The sequence below is a fragment of the Oncorhynchus clarkii genome, chromosome 6 (assembly GCF_045791955.1).
Source record: "Oncorhynchus clarkii lewisi isolate Uvic-CL-2024 chromosome 6, UVic_Ocla_1.0, whole genome shotgun sequence".
NCBI classification, from domain to species: Eukaryota; Metazoa; Chordata; class Actinopteri; order Salmoniformes; family Salmonidae; genus Oncorhynchus; species Oncorhynchus clarkii.
In genome coordinates, this window is record NC_092152.1 from 85,322,261 (window position 1) to 85,339,269 (window position 17,009).

Here is a 17,009-nt window from a genome sequence, read left to right on the forward strand (position 1 = left end):
TTATATTAACCCCCCTGTACCAAACTAGATGCTAGGTTTATATTACCCCCCCCCCCCCCCCCTGTACCAAACTAGATGCTAGGTTTATATTAACCCCCGCTGTACCAAACTAGATGCTATGTTTATATTATGCCTTATTATTATTATTATTATTATTCGACCACGCTGGTCATTTATGAACATTTGAACATCTTGGCCATGTTCTGTTATAATCTCCACCCGGCACAGCCAGAAGAGGACTGGCCATCCCACATATGCTCTTTCTAATTCTCTCTTTGTTTCTCTCTCTCGGAGGACCTGAGCCCTAGGACCATGCCCCAGGAAAACCTGACATGATGACTCCTTGCTGTCCCCAGTCCACCTGGCCGTGCTGCTGCTCCAGTTTCAACTGTTCTGCCTTATTATTATTAGATGCTAGGTTTATATTAACCCCCCCCCAAACTAGATGCTAGGTTTATATTAACCCCCGCTGTACCAAACTAGATGCTAGGTTTATATTAACCCCCCCTGTACCAAACTAAGTGCTAGGTTGGAAGCAAGGGGAAATAATGTGTGAGTTGAAAAATACAAGAGATGATTCGGACAGCAACATGAACATGATTTTCTTAAAGCCAATTTATGTTTGATCTGCAGTCGCTGTATGGATGGTGTCACGGAGCCTCCGGAGGCATGCAGAGGTCAAATTGAGCTCTCTACCCCATCGCTGTACACCTCGCAAATTTTTGGAACAATGCGAACGACTTCATATAGTTTCGCATTGACGTGACTGGTTGACGGTAGGTGTGGGCGGGAGGTTCTGTGGAAACACAAACTCACTTCCTTGACAACAGCTCTGCGTCAGCTCGGCGAAGCACTCAAAGTATGAATGTATAATTTTATAATAACTTATATAACTTTATAATGTATAAAACGTTGCTCCAACTCCACTATGGATGTAATCCCCCCCTATGGAAGGCAGAAAGATGCTCCAACTCACTCCACTATGGATGTAATGTCCCCCTATGGAAGGCAGAAAGATGCTCCAACTCACTCCACTATGGATGTAATGTCCCCCTATGGAAAGCAGACAGATGCTCCAACTCACTCCACTATGGATGTAATGTCCCCCTATGGAAAGCAGAAAGATGCTCCAACTCACTCCACTATGGATGTAATGTCCCCCTATGGAAGGCAGAAAGATGCTCCAACTCACTCCACTATGGATGTAATGTCCCCCCTATGGAAGGCAGAACGATGCTCCAACTCACTCCACTATGGATGTAATGTCCCCCCTATGGAAGGCAGAACGATGCTCCAACTCACTCCACTATGGATGTAATGTCCCCCCTATGGAAGGCAGAAAGATGCTCCAACTCACTCCACTATGGATGTAATGTCCCCCTATGGAAGGCAGAAAGATGCTCCAACTCACTCCACTATGGATGTAATGTCCCCCTATGGAAGGCAGAAAGATGCTCCAACTCACTCCACTATGGATGTAATGTCCCCCTATGGAAAGCAGAAAGATGCTCCAACTCACTCCACTATGGATGTAATGTCCCCTTATGGAAGGCAGAAAGATGCTCCAACTCACTCCACTATGGATGTAATGTCCCCCCTATGGAAGGCAGAAAGATGCTCCAACTCACTCCACTATGGATGTAATGTCCCCCTATGGAAAGCAGAAAGATGCTCCAACTCACTCCACTATGGATGTAATGTCCCCCCCATGGAAGGCAGAAAGATGCTCCAACTCACTCCACTATGGATGTAATGTCCCCCCATGGAAGGCAGAAAGATGCTTCATCTATTCAGTTTATTCACATAGTTTATTGAGATTTAAGTTGACCGAGGACAAACATACATACACGATGATAAAATAACGGACTGTACATCAATCAACAGCAAGACATTGTCACCACAGCTGTTTTGTATCCGGCAGTAAGAAAGGAGGTACAGAGTGAAACCATGGAAACCAACAGGAGAACAACAACAACGAGGAGTCCGTCCAAAATGGCCTCCTATCCCCTGTAGAGTGAACTACTTCTAACCAGCGCTCTATGGGCTCATTATATAGGGAATAGGGGGCCATTTGGAGTGTACCCCCCACTGCAGAAAACACGAGGACTGTGTAGATATTAACAGTGTAAGCCTCCCAACAGAAAACATGAGGACTGTGAAGATATATTCAATATATGCCTCCCAACAGAGATTCATAGTTTATAATCATGCAGTATACTGTACGCCTCCCAACAGAGATTATTGATAGTTTATAATCATGCAGTATACTGTACACCTCCCAACAGAAAAACATTTTACAATAATATCTCAACTCAATCATATAAATTCCTACACACATGAAGTCAAAATGCCCTTCAATTAATTTTCCTTCATAATAATGTGACTTTATATTTACACATAACTGGAGCAGGACAGCTATACGTTATAAACTGTATTAGCAAGGTTATAAACTCTATTAGCAAGGTTATAAACTCTACTAGCAAGGTTATAAACTCTACTAGCAAGGTTATAAACTCTACTAGCAAGGTTATAAACTCTACTAGCAAGATTATAAACTGTATTAGCGAGGTTATAAACTCTAATAGCAAGGTTATAAACTATTCGCACGGTTATAAACTCTACTAGCAAGGTTATAAACTCTACTAGCAAGGTTATAAACTGTATTAGCAAGGTTATAGCTGGAGTACAGTTTACACAAGGATTATAAACTGTATTAGCAGTTTACACAAGGATTATAAACTGTACTAGCAGTTTACACAAGCATTATAAAAACTGTACAACAACTATTTAGCCACAATTGAGTTCAGTAAAGATGGGACGAGCAACAGAAAGGGATTGTGACTGTCCTCGGTACAACAGGTGTGTTTACAATCAAACCTAGAGTACCTATGACATGCACACAATGTGCTGCTTTGTAGAATTCAGGAAGCCGCGATTTCCTGAAAGAAGATGAAACGCAGTGAATATATATATATATATTTTTTTACATACCCCTTTGAAGACAATGATCTCAGAAAATACATAACTTTGCAACAGCCAACAGACTTCACAACTTTACCGACCACAAACACTTTGCAATGTACACACACAGATATTCAGATGTTTCTTGTTGTTTGATTTTTATTACAAACGTATAATAATCTACTTTGTAGATAAGAAAGTGCAACACTGCAGTGTCAGAAAAATGTTCAGGTGGACATCCATTAGAGACCACTAGAGACCAGTAGAAACCACTAGAGACCACTAGAGACCACTAGAGACCAGTAGAAACCACTAGAGACCAGTAGAAACCCATAGAAACCACTAGAAACCCATATAAACCACTAGAGACCAGTAGAAACCACTAGAGACCAGTAGAAACCACTAGAAACCACTAGAGACCAGTAGAATCACAATGGTGGAATCAAACAGGGACTCTTCCCTTCAATGGAACCCAGGCTTAGCGAAATTAACATGAACCTGTTGTATACTATTATATTAACGTTAGCATCTGCAAATACACTGAACACTGGAGACAAAAAAAACAGACAACACAACCAGTCTTTTTCCCTTTTACAAAATAGCCTTCATTTTTAACAGCAAATATTACACAAACATCCACAGAGATAGAACCACATCTGTCCGATGGTAGGGAGACTTCTCCCTGCTCTACCAGGAAAGGTTGTCATTAAAATGGCTGCCGGTCAGCAGTACAGGAGGAGGGGGGGTGGATATTAGTGTTTAACTACGACCAGTTTCAAAATGGCTGCCGGTCAGCAGTACAGGAGGAGGGGGGATGGATATTAGTGTTTCAAAATGGCTGCCGGTCAGCAGTACAGGAGGAGGGGGGATAGATATTAGTGTTTCAAAATGGCTGCCGGTCAGCAGTACAGGAGGAGGGGGATGGATATTAGTGTTTAACTACAACGAGTTTCAAAATGGCTGCCGGTCAGCAGTACAGGAGGAGGGGGGATGGATATTAGTGTTTAAAATGGCTGCCGGTCAGCAGTACAGGAGGAGGGGGGATGGATATTAGTGTTTAACTACGACCAGTTTCATTTAAAGGCTTGTTAGAACTCACTATTACAATATGGCAGAAGCTTAGGTGAGAGCTGTGTCTCGATGGCCCAGAGGTTTTTTGGTTTATTACACTGCTTAGGCCCCCTCTCCATCCCTCCCTCTTTTCCCCTCAACCCAGGCCCCCTCTCGCTCCCTTCCTCTTTTCCCCTCAACCCAGGCCCCCTCTCCCTCCCTTCCTCTTTTCCCCTCAACCCAGGCCCCCTCTCTCCCCCTCTTCTCCCTCCCTCCCCTGACATGCCAATAAAATCTAAAACACAGAGATTTCACAAGGCCTACATCAGAACTGCCCACCACACACAATATTCCTTCATATCAACCACAGTAATTGTCTTAACAAGAAATTACACACAAAAATAAAAAAATAAAGAAATCTATTTTCATCAGCTTACAGCGCATTGTGTTAGCCTATCACAACACTCACTACAGACGTATCACTTCCTGGTTTAAGAGTTACATCCTTCACCTTCTACATAGTGGGATATCTACATAGTTTAACTTGACATTTTTTACATTAGAATATCAACACACCGAGTATACAAAACATTAAGAACACCTTCCTAATATAGAGTGACACCGCCATCCTTTTTGCCCTCGGAACAGCCTCAATGTGACAGAACAGCCTCAATGTGACAGAACAGCCTCAATGTGACAGAACAGCCTCAATGTGACAGAACAGAACAGCCTCAATGTGACAGAACAGAACAGCCTCAATGTGACAGAACAGAACAGCCTCAATGTGACAGAACAGAACAGCCTCAATGTGTCAGAACAGAACAGCCTCAATGTGACAGAACGGCCTCAATGTGTCAGAACAGCCTCAATGTGTCAGAACAGCCTCAATGTGTCAGAACAGCCTCAATGTGTCAGAACAGCCTCAATGTGTCAGAACAGCCTCAATGTGACAGAACGGCCTCAATGTGACAGAACGGCCTCAATGTGTCAGAACAGCCTCAATGTGACAGAACAGCCTCAATGTGTCAGAACAGCCTCAATGTGACAGAACAGCCTCAATGTGACAGAACAGCCTCAATGTGACAGAACAGCCTCAATGTGACAGAACAGCCTCAATGTGTCGGGGCATGGACTCTACAAGGTGTTGAAAGCGTTCCACAGGGATGCTGGCCCATGTTGACTCCAGTGCTTCCCACAGTGGTGTCAAGTTGGCTGGATGTCCTTTGGGTGGTGGACCATTCTTGATTCACACGGGAAACTGTTGAGTGTGAAAAACTCAGCAGCGTTGCAGTTCTTCACACAAACCGGTGCGCCTGGCACCTACAACCATACCCTGTTCAAAGACACTTAAATATTTTGTCTTGCCCTTTCACCCTCTGATTGGCACACAAATACAATCCATGTCTCAATTGTCTCAAGGCTTGAAAATCCTTCTTTGAAAATCCCCTTCATCTACACTGATTAAAGTGGATTTAACAAGTGTGCCCACAATGGCACCCTATTCCCTATATAGTGCACTACTTTAGACCAGAGCCCATAGACCTCCAAAGTACTGCACTATATGGGGAATAGGGTGCCATTTGAGACCTTAACACAGTATTCTCTAACCCAGTAGAGTGTCTGTACAGTCCAGTATGTTTCCTTCTCTAGTAAAGAGCGGAGTCGTTGTAGGAGCTGGAGGAAGGGAAGGTGGGACAGGGTTTGTTCCAAGGCAGTGTTCCAGAGTAGTCTGCTGTAGGGAGGCTCAGGGTGCTGGAGCTCTTCAGATGGTTCTTCACGCCCCAGGACAGGAAGGAGCCCTTCTTGGTCACCTTGCGGCCCTTGGGGCTCTTGTCGTCGTCGAATGCCAGGCAGATCATGGAGTAGGTCTTAGATATACCTCCGCAGTACGTGGCACTCTTAGTGGGCTGAGGGGAGGAAGATGAGGGAGGGAGGGAGGAGAGGAAGATGAGGGAGAGAGAGAAAGAGGGAGAGAGGAGGGGAGGGAGGGAGAGAGGATATTACTACAGGTAAAGACTAAACATTTCAAATTTCTACTTATATGAATTAAACTGTATGAGTTTTACAAATATTCCCCCCAAAAATCAGGGTATTGTCACATAATATAAAACGCTTCCTGCAGTAGTTATCCATTTGACTAAATGAAAAGAAGAGCACATTCAGATGGGAAACTGCACCTTCTGTTTGTAATCACCAAGCTGAGAGAGAGAGGAACTCCTCATCACCAAGCTGAGAGAGAGAGGAACTCCTCATCACCAAGCTGAGAGAGAGAGGAACTCCTCATCACCAAGCTGAGAGAGAGAGGAACTCCTCATCACCAAGCTGAGAGAGAGAGGAACTCCTCATCACCAAGCTGAGAGAGAGAGGAACTCCTCGTCACCAAGCTGAGAGAGAGAGGAACTCCTCGTCACCAAGCTGAGAGAGAGAGGAACTCCTCGTCACCAAGCTGAGAGAGAGAGGAACTCCTCATCACCAAGCTGAGAGAGAGAGGAACTCCTCATCACCAAGCTGAGAGAGAGAGGAACTCCTCATCACCAAGCTGAGAGAGAGAGGAACTCCTCATCACCAAGCTGAGAGAGAGAGGAACTCCTCATCACCAAGCTGAGAGAGAGAGGAACTCCTCATCACCAAGCTGAGAGAGAGAGGAACTCCTCGTCACCAAGCTGAGAGAGAGAGGAACTCCTCATCACCAAGCTGAGATAGAGAGGAACTCCTCATCACCAAGCTGAGATAGAGAGGAACTCCTCATCACCAAGCTGAGAGAGAGAGGAACTCCTCATCACCAAGCTGAGAGAGAGAGGAACTCCTCGTCACCAAGCTGAGAGAGAGAGGAACTCCTCGTCACCAAGCTGAGAGAGAGAGGAACTCCTCGTCACCAAGCTGAGAGAGAGAGGAACTCCTCGTCACCAAGCTGAGAGAGAGAGGAACTCCTCATCACCAAGCTGAGAGAGAGAGGAACTCCTCATCACCAAGCTGAGAGAGAGAGGAACTCCTCGTCACCAAGCTGAGAGAGAGAGGAACTCCTCGTCACCAAGCTGAGAGAGAGAGGAACTCCTCGTCACCAAGCTGAGAGAGAGAGGAACTCCTCGTCACCAAGCTGAGAGAGAGAGGAACTCCTCGTCACCAAGCTGAGAGAGAGAGGAACTCCTCGTCACCAAGCTGAGAGAGAGAGGAACTCCTCGTCACCAAGCTGAGAGAGAGAGGAACTCCTCGTCACCAAGCTGAGAGAGAGAGGAACTCCTCGTCACCAAGCTGAGAGAGAGAGGAACTCCTCGTCACCAAGCTGAGAGAGAGAGGAACTCCTCGTCACCAAGCTGAGAGAGAGAGGAACTCCTCGTCACCAAGCTGAGAGAGAGAGGAACTCCTCATCACCAAGCTGAGAGAGAGAGGAACTCCTCATCACCAAGCTGAGAGAGAGAGGAACTCCTCGTCACCAAGCTGAGAGAGAGAGGAACTCCTCGTCACCAAGCTGAGAGAGAGAGGAACTCCTCGTCACCAAGCTGAGAGAGAGAGGAACTCCTCATCACCAAGCTGAGAGAGAGAGGAACTCCTCATCACCAAGCTGAGAGAGAGAGGAACTCCTCATCACCAAGCTGAGAGAGAGAGGAACTCCTCATCACCAAGCTGAGAGAGAGAGGAACTCCTCATCACCAAGCTGAGAGAGAGAGGAACTCCTCATCACCAAGCTGAGAGAGAGAGGAACTCCTCATCACCAAGCTGAGAGAGAGAGGAACTCCTCATCGAGAGCTGAGAGAGAGAGGAACTCCTCATCGAGAGCTGAGAGAGAGAGGAACTCCTCATCGAGAGCTGAGAGAGAGAGGAACTCCTCAACGAGAGCTGAGAGAGAGAGGAACTCCTCATCACCAAGCTGAGAGAGAGAGGAACTCCTCATCACCAAGCTGAGAGAGAGAGGAACTCCTCATCACCAAGCTGAGAGAGAGAGGAACTCCTCATCACCAAGCTGAGAGAGAGAGGAACTCCTCATCACCAAGCTGAGAGAGAGAGGAACTCCTCATCACCAAGCTGAGAGAGAGAGGAACTCCTCATCACCAAGCTGAGAGAGAGAGGAACTCCTCGTCACCAAGCTGAGAGAGAGAGGAACTCCTCGTCACCAAGCTGAGAGAGAGAGGAACTCCTCGTCACCAAGCTGAGAGAGAGAGGAACTCCTCATCACCAAGCTGAGAGAGAGAGGAACTCCTCATCACCAAGCTGAGAGAGAGAGGAACTCCTCATCACCAAGCTGAGAGAGAGAGGAACTCCTCATCACCAAGCTGAGAGAGAGAGGAACTCCTCATCACCAAGCTGAGAGAGAGAGGAACTCCTCATCACCAAGCTGAGAGAGAGAGGAACTCCTCATCACCAAGCTGAGAGAGAGAGGAACTCCTCGTCACCAAGCTGAGAGAGAGAGGAACTCCTCGTCACCAAGCTGAGAGAGAGAGGAACTCCTCGTCACCAAGCTGAGAGAGAGAGGAACTCCTCATCACCAAGCTGAGAGAGAGAGGAACTCCTCATCACCAAGCTGAGAGAGAGAGGAACTCCTCATCACCAAGCTGAGAGAGAGAGGAACTCCTCATCACCAAGCTGAGAGAGAGAGGAACTCCTCATCACCAAGCTGAGAGAGAGAGGAACTCCTCGTCACCAAGCTGAGAGAGAGAGGAACTCCTCGTCACCAAGCTGAGAGAGAGAGGAACTCCTCATCACCAAGCTGAGAGAGAGAGGAACTCCTCATCACCAAGCTGAGAGAGAGAGGAACTCCTCATCACCAAGCTGAGAGAGAGAGGAACTCCTCATCACCAAGCTGAGAGAGAGAGGAACTCCTCATCACCAAGCTGAGAGAGAGAGGAACTCCTCATCACCAAGCTGAGAGAGAGAGGAACTCCTCGTCACCAAGCTGAGAGAGAGAGGAACTCCTCATCACCAAGCTGAGAGAGAGAGGAACTCCTCATCACCAAGCTGAGAGAGAGAGGAACTCCTCGTCACCAAGCTGAGAGAGAGAGGAACTCCTCATCGAGAGCTGAGATGGAGAGGAACTCCTCATCGAGAGCTGAGAGAGAGAGGAACTCCTCAACGAGAGCTGAGAGAGAGAGGAACTCCTCAACGAGAGCTGAGAGAGAGAGGAACTCCTCATCACCAAGCTGAGAGAGAGAGGAACTCCTCATCGAGAGCTGAGATAGAGAGGAACTCCTCATCGAGAGCTGAGAGAGAGGAACTCCTCAACGAGAGCTGAGAGAGAGAGGAACTCCTCAACGAGAGCTGAGAGAGAGAGGAACTCCTCATCACCAAGCTGAGAGAGAGAGGAACTCCTCATCGAGAGCTGAGATAGAGAGGAACTCCTCATCGAGAGCTGAGAGAGAGGAACTCCTCAACGAGAGCTGAGAGAGAGAGGAACTCCTCAACGAGAGCTGAGAGAGAGTGGAACTCCTCAACATGAGCTGAGAGAGAGAGGAACTCCTCATCACCAAGCTGAGAGAGAGAGGAACTCCTCATCACCAAGCTGAGAGAGAGAGGAACTCCTCATCACCAAGCTGAGAGAGAGAGGAACTCCTCGTCACCAAGCTGAGAGAGAGAGGAACTCCTCATCACCAAGCTGAGAGAGAGAGGAACTCCTCATCACCAAGCTGAGAGAGAGAGGAACTCCTCATCACCAAGCTGAGAGAGAGAGGAACTCCTCGTCACCAAGCTGAGAGAGAGAGGAACTCCTCATCACCAAGCTGAGAGAGAGAGGAACTCCTCATCACCAAGCTGAGAGAGAGAGGAACTCCTCATCACCAAGCTGAGAGAGAGAGGAACTCCTCATCACCAAGCTGAGAGAGAGAGGAACTCCTCATCACCAAGCTGAGAGAGAGAGGAACTCCTCATCACCAAGCTGAGAGAGAGAGGAACTCCTCGTCACCAAGCTGAGAGAGAGAGGAACTCCTCATCGAGAGCTGAGATGGAGAGGAACTCCTCATCGAGAGCTGAGAGAGAGAGGAACTCCTCAACGAGAGCTGAGAGAGAGAGGAACTCCTCAACGAGAGCTGAGAGAGAGAGGAACTCCTCATCACCAAGCTGAGAGAGAGAGGAACTCCTCATCGAGAGCTGAGATAGAGAGGAACTCCTCATCGAGAGCTGAGAGAGAGGAACTCCTCAACGAGAGCTGAGAGAGAGAGGAACTCCTCAACGAGAGCTGAGAGAGAGTGGAACTCCTCAACATGAGCTGAGAGAGAGAGGAACTCCTCATCACCAAGCTGAGAGAGAGAGGAACTCCTCATCACCAAGCTGAGAGAGAGAGGAACTCCTCAACTAGAGCTGAGAAAGAGAGGAACTCCTCATCACCAAGCTGAGAGAGAGAGGAACTCCTCATCGAGAGCTGAGAAAGAGAGGAACTCCTCATCACCAAGCTGAGAGAGAGAGGAACTCCTCATCACCAAGCTGAGAGAGAGAGGAACTCCTCATCGAGAGCTGAGAGAGAGGGGAACTCCTCATCACCAAGCTGAGAGAGATACTCCTCATCGAGAGCTGAGAGAGAGGAACTCCTCAACGAGAGCTGAGAGAGAGAGGAACTCCTCATCGAGAGCTGAGAGAGAGAGGAACTCCTCATCGAGAGCTGAGAGAGAGAGGAACTCCTCATCGAGAGCTGAGAGAGAGAGGAACTCCTCATCGAGAGCTGAGAGAGAGAGTAACTCCTCATCGAGAGCTGAGAGAGAGAGTAACTCCTCATCGAGAGCTGAGAGAGAGAGAGGAACTCCTCATCGAGAGCTGAGAGAGAGAGTAACTCCTCATCGAGAGCTGAGAGAGAGAGTAACTCCTCATCGAGAGCTGAGAGAGAGAGAGGAACTCCTCATCAAGAGCTGAGAGAGAGAGGAACTCCTCATCGAGAGCTGAGAGAGAGAGGAACTCCTCATCGAGAGCTGAGAAAGAGAGATACTCATCGAGAGCTGAGAGTTTGACAGCACTGATAACAACTTAATGCATAACGCAATTGATCTGCCATCGCCTGTCGGTCACCACTGAGGAAACAGAAAGGGTGACCGTCCAAGCATCCTCAGGAGCCAATTAGAACCTTCCAGGCTTCCTCGGGAGCCAATAAGGACCTTCCAGGCATCCTCAGGGGCCACTAAGGCCCATCCAGGCATCCTCGGGAGCCACTAAGGCCCATCCAGGCATCCTCGGGAGCCACTAAGGCCCTTCCAGGCATCCTCGGGAGCCACTAAGGCCCTTCCAGGCATCCTCGGGAGCCACTAAGGACCTTCCAGGCATCCTCGGGAGCCACTAAGGACCTTCCAGGCATCCTCGGGAGCCACTAAGGACCTTCCAGGCATCCTCGGGAGCCACTAAGGACCTTCCAGGCATCCTCGGGAGCCACTAAGGACCTTCCAGGCATCCTCGGGAGCCACTAAGGACCTTCCAGCCATCCTCGGGAGCCACTAAGGACCTTCCAGGCATCCTCGGGAGCCACTAAGGACCTTCCAGGCATCCTCGGGAGCCAATAAGGACCTTCCAGGCATCCTCGGGAGCCACTAAGGACCTTCCAGGCATCCTCGGGAGCCACTAAGGACCTTCCAGGCATCCTCGGGAGCCACTAAGGACCTTCCAGGCATCCTCGGGAGCCACTAAGGACCTTCCAGGCATCCTCAGGAGCCACTAAGGACCTTCCAGGCATCCTCGGGAGCCACTAAGGACCTTCCAGGCATCCTCGGGAGCCACTATGGACCTTCCAGGCATCCTCTGGAGCCACTAAGGACCTTCCAGGCATCCTCGGGAGCCACTAAGGACCTTCCAGGCATCCTCAGGAGCCACTATGGACCTTCCAGGCATCCTCTGGAGCCACTAAGGACCTTCCAGGCATCCTCGGGAGCCAATAAGGACCTTCCAGGCATCATCGGGAGCCACTAAGGATCTTCCAGACATCCTCGGGAGCCACTAAGGACCTTCCAGGCATCCTCGGGAGCCAATAAGGACCTTCCAGGCATCCTCGGGAGCCAATAAGGACCTTCCAGGCATCCTCAGGAGCCACTAAGGACCTTCCAGGCTTCCTCAGGAGCCAATAAGAACCTTCCAGGCTTCCTCAGGAGCCAATAAGAACCTTCCAGGCATCCTCAGGAGCCAATAAGAACCTTCCAGGCATCCTCAGGAGCCAATAAGAACCTTCCAGGCATCCTCAGGAGCCAATAAGAACCTTCCAGGCATCCTCAGGAGCCAATAAGAACCTTCCAGGCTTTCTCAGGAGCCAGTCAGAGCCAGAAGGCGGACCTTACCATGGGCAGGCCGTTGTCCATCAAGCTAACAACGCGGATGTCGATCCCGTCCTCGTCCACATCCTTCAGCAGCCGCATCACCTCGCTCACTACCATCCACTTACAGTCCACATCTCCCACGGCAACAATGTAGTCCCCCTCTTTCAGCCCGTCGACCTGGTAACAGAGAGATAACAACATTTAGTCATAAATGACGAAGGTGGAAGGAGATTTTTAACAAGGGGGGGAGTCAGTCCCAGAGATAACACTGGCTGTCTGAAATGGCAACCTAAATAGGTCTCTCCCTCAATTCAATTCAATTGGCTTTACTGGCATGGGAAACATGTTAACATTGCCAAAGCAACTGAAATAAAACATAAAAGTGAAATAATCAAAAATGAACAGTAAACATTACACTCATGGAAGTTTCCAGAAGAATAAAGACATTTCAAAATGTCATAAGTCCATTTACAGTATTGCAACGATGTGCAAATAGTTAAAGTACAAAAGGGAAACTGAATAAAACATCCATATGGTTTGTATTTACACTAGTGTTTGTTCTGCAATGGTTGCCCGTTTCTTGCTCAGTTCTGGCATTTAGGTCGCCAGACTACTAAATGCCCCTGGAAAACCCCTCCGGGATGGAGAAGCTGTCTTCATTAAAATACTAGTGGGGGGGATATACAATGTATTCAGAAAGTATTCAGACCCCTTGACTCGGCCAAACTGAACAATCGGGGGAGAAGGGCTTTGGTCAGGGAGGTGACCAAACACCTGATGGTCAGTCTGACAGATCGCCAGAGTTCCTCTGTGGAGATGGGACAACCTTCCAGAAGGACAACCATCTCTGCAGCACTCCACCAATTAGGCCTTTATGGTAGAGTGGCCAGACGGAAGCCACTCCTCAGTAAAAGGCAAATGACAGCCCACTTGGAGTTTGCCAAAAGGCAACTAAAAGACTCTCAGACCGAGAAACAAGATTCTCTGGTCTGATGAAATCAAGATTGAAATCTTTGGCCTGAATGCCTAGCTTCACGTCTGGAGGAAACCTGGCACCATCCCTACGGTGAAACATGGTGGTGGCAGCATCATGCTGTGGGGAGGTTTTTCAGCAGGAGGGACTGGGAGACTAGTCAGGATCAAGGGAAAGTTGAACAGAGCAAAGTACAGAGAGATCCTTGATGAAAACCTGCTCCAGAGCGCTCAGGACCTCAGACTGTGGTGGAGGTTCACTTTCCAACAGGACACACCCCTAAGCACAAAAACCTTCCCTCCTTTAGCCTAAATGTGCGTCAGCCTAACCCTTCCCCCCATTAGCCTAAGTGTGCGTCAGCCTAACCCTTCCCCCCCATTAGCCTAAGTGTGCGTCAGCCTAACCCTTCCCCCCCAGTAACCAGTAGTATAGCAGACTCACAGCGGCAGGGCAGAGTGGGTCCAGGGAGGTAACCTGTACAGGTGCAGGGTCTCCTCTCAGGGTGAAGCCCAGGTCTCTGTCCTCCAGTCTCAGCCTGGCGGTACGAGGAGCTGTCCAGCGTTGCTTAGCAGAGAACACTGACAGAGGACCCTGGAGGGGGAGGGCAGGTTATTATGAAAACTTACCATGGACACCCCAAACCTTGATAGGACTGACAGTGTGCATCCCAAATGGTACTAAGGGACCTGGTCAAAGGTAGGGCACTATGGAGCCTGGTCAAAGGTAGGGCACTATGGAGCCTGGTCAAAGGCAGGGTACTATGGAGCCTGGTCAGAGGGTACTATGGAGCCTGGTCAGAGGTAGGGTACTATGGAGCCTGGACAAAGGTAGGGCAATATGGAGCCTGGTCAAAGGCAGGGCACTATGGAGCCTGGTCAGAGGGTACTATGGAGCCTGGTCAGAGGGTTCTATGGAGCCTGGTCAGAGGGTACTATGGAGCCTGGTCAAAGTTAGGGCACTATGGAGCCTGGTCAGAGGGCACTATGGAGCCTGGTCAAAGGCAGGGCACTATGGAGCCTGGTCAGAGGGCACTATGGAGCCTGGTCAAAGGTAAGGCACTATGGAGCCTGGTCACTATATAGGGCACTATGGAGCCTGGTCTAAGGTAGGGCACTATGGAGCCTGGTCAAAGGTAGGGCACTATGGAGCCTGGTCAGAGGTAGGGCACTATGGAGCCTGGTCAGAGGTAGGGCACTATGGAGCCTGGTCAGAGGTAGGGCACTATGGAGCCTGGTCAGAGGTAGGGCACTATGGAGCCTGGTCAGAGGTAGGGCACTATGGAGCCTGGTCAGAGGGCACTATGGAGCCTGGTCAAAGGTAGGGCACTATGGAGCCTGGTCAGAGGTAGGGTACTATGGAGCCTGGTCACTATGTAGGGTACTATGGAGCCTGGTCAGAGGTAGGGTACTATGGAGCCTGGTCACTATGTAGGGTACTATGGAGCCTGGTGAGAGGGTACTATGGAGCCTGGTCACTATGTAGGGTACTATGGAGCCTGGTGAGAGGGTACTATGGAGCCTGGTCAGAGGTAGGGTACTATGGAGCCTGGTCAAAGGTAGGGCACTATGGAGTCTGGTCAAAGGTAGGGCACTATGGAGCCTGGTCACTATGTAGGGCACTATGGAGCCTGGTCAGAGGTAGGGCACTATGGAGTCTGGTCAAAGGTAGGGCACTATGGAGCCTGGTCACTATGTAGGGCACTATGGAGCCTGGTCACTATGTAGGGCACTATGGAGCCTGGTCAAAGGGTACTATGGAGTCTGGTCAAAGGTAGGGCACTATGGAGCCTGGTCACTATGTAGGGCACTATGGAGCCTGGTCACTATGTAGGGCACTATGGAGCCTGGTCAGAGGTAGGGCACTATGGAGCCTGGTCACTATGTAGGGCACTATGGAGCCTGGTCAAAGGCAGGGCACTATGGAGCCTGGTCAGAGGTAGGGCACTATGGAGCCTGGTCAAAGGCAGGGCACTATGGAGCCTGGTCACTATGTAGGGCACTATGGAGCCTGGTCAAAGGCAGGGCACTATGGAGCCTGGTCAGAGGTAGGGCACTATGGAGCCTGGTCAAAGGCAGGGCACTATGGAGCCTGGTCAGAGGTAGGGCACTATGGAGGCTGGTCAGAGGTAGGGCACTATGGAGCCTGGTCAAAGGGTACTATGGAGCCTGGTCAGAGGTAGGGCACTATGGAGCCTGGTCAGAGGTAGGGCACTATGGAGCCTGGTCAAAGGGTACTATGGAGCCTGGTCAAAGGGTACTATGGAGCCTGGTCAAAGGTAGGGTACTATGTAGGGAATAGATGAGGGTGCGTTTAGGACACCACCATTGTTAATGTTATTGATTCATCAAGACAAGGAGGCTGAGGAAAGAGACTTATTAAGTTCAACACCACTGTTAATGACCTAGAGTCGACCCGTTCTGTTGGGGCGGATCACTGTCTCCAGGGTTAATGTTAGTACTGCCATAGTGGTTCTGTTGGATCACTGTCTACAGGGTTAATGTTAGTACTGCCATAGTGGTTCTGTTGGGTCACTGTCTCCAGGGTTAATGTTAGTACTGCCATAGTGGTTCTGTTGGATCACTGTCTCCAGGGATAATGTTAGTACTGCCATAGTGGTTCTGTTGGGTCACTGTCTCCAGGGTTAATGTTAGTACTGCCATAGTGGTTCTGTTGGATCACTGTCTCCAGGGTTAATGTTAGTACTGCCATAGTGGTTCTGTTGGGTCACTGTCTCCAGGGTTAATGTTAGTACTGCCATAGTGGTTCTGTTGGATCACTGTCTCCAGGGTTAATGTTAGTACTGCCATAGTGGTTCTGTTGGATCACTGTCTCCAGGGATAATGTTAGTACTGCCATAGTGGTTCTGTTGGGTCACTGTCTCCAGGGTTAATGTTAGTACTGCCATAGTGGTTCTGTTGGGTCACTGTCTCCAGGGTTAATGTTAGTAATGCCATAGTGGTTCTGTTGGATCACTGTCTCCAGGGTTAATGTTAGTAATGCCATAGTGGTTCTGTTGGATCACTGTCTACAGGGTTAATGTTAGTACTGCCATAGTGGTTCTGTTGGATCACTGTCTACAGGGTTAATGTTAGTACTGCCATAGTGGTTCTGTTGGATCACTGTCTACAGGGTTAATGTTAGTACTGCCATAGTGGTTCTGTTGGGTCACTGTCTCCAGGGTTAATGTTAGTAATGCCATAGTGGTTCTGTTGGATCACTGTCTACAGGGTTAATGTTAGTACTGCCATAGTGGTTCTGTTGGATCACCGTCTCCAGGGTTAATGTTAGTACTGCCATAGTGGTTCTGTTGGGTCACTGTCTCCAGGGTTAATGTTAGTAATGCCATAGTGGTTCTGTTGGATCACTGTCTCCAGGGTTAATGTTAGTACTGCCATAGTGGTTCTGTTGGGTCACTGTCTCCAGGGATAATGTTAGTACTGCCATAGTGGTTCTGTTGGATCACTGTCTCCAGGGTTAATGTTAGTACTGCCATAGTGGTTCTGTTGGATCACTGTCTACAGGGTTAATGTTAGTACTGCCATAGTGGTTCTGTTGGGTCACTGTCTCCAGGGTTAATGTTAGTAATGCCATAGTGGTTCTGTTGGATCACTGTCTCCAGGGTTAATGTTAGTACTGCCATAGTGGTTCTGTTGGATCACCGTCTCCAGGGTTAATGTTAGTACTGCCATAGTGGTTCTGTTGGATCACCGTCTCCAGGGTTAATGTTAGTACTGCCATAGTGGTTCTGTTGGATCACTGTCTCCAGGGTTAATGTTAGTAATGCCATAGTGGTTCTGTTGGATCACTGT

The 17,009-nt window shown here is 49.0% G+C and overlaps 1 protein-coding gene across 1 annotated transcript in view; it reads right to left on the bottom strand.

Annotated features, from left to right (window-relative positions):
• Positions 1–5,459: 5,459 nt before the first annotated feature.
• Positions 5,460–17,009, bottom strand: part of LOC139411747 (rhophilin-2-like) — a 78,271-nt gene continuing 66,721 nt past the window's right edge. Inside the window, exons 13-15 of the mRNA XM_071158444.1 lie at positions 13,642–13,791; positions 12,249–12,404; positions 5,460–5,918 (exon numbers count right to left, since the gene is read on the bottom strand). Of these exons, the coding sequence (XP_071014545.1) occupies positions 5,658–5,918; positions 12,249–12,404; positions 13,642–13,791 (567 nt within the window). The 3' untranslated portion in view covers positions 5,460–5,657. The remainder of the gene's footprint in view (positions 5,919–12,248; positions 12,405–13,641; positions 13,792–17,009) is intronic.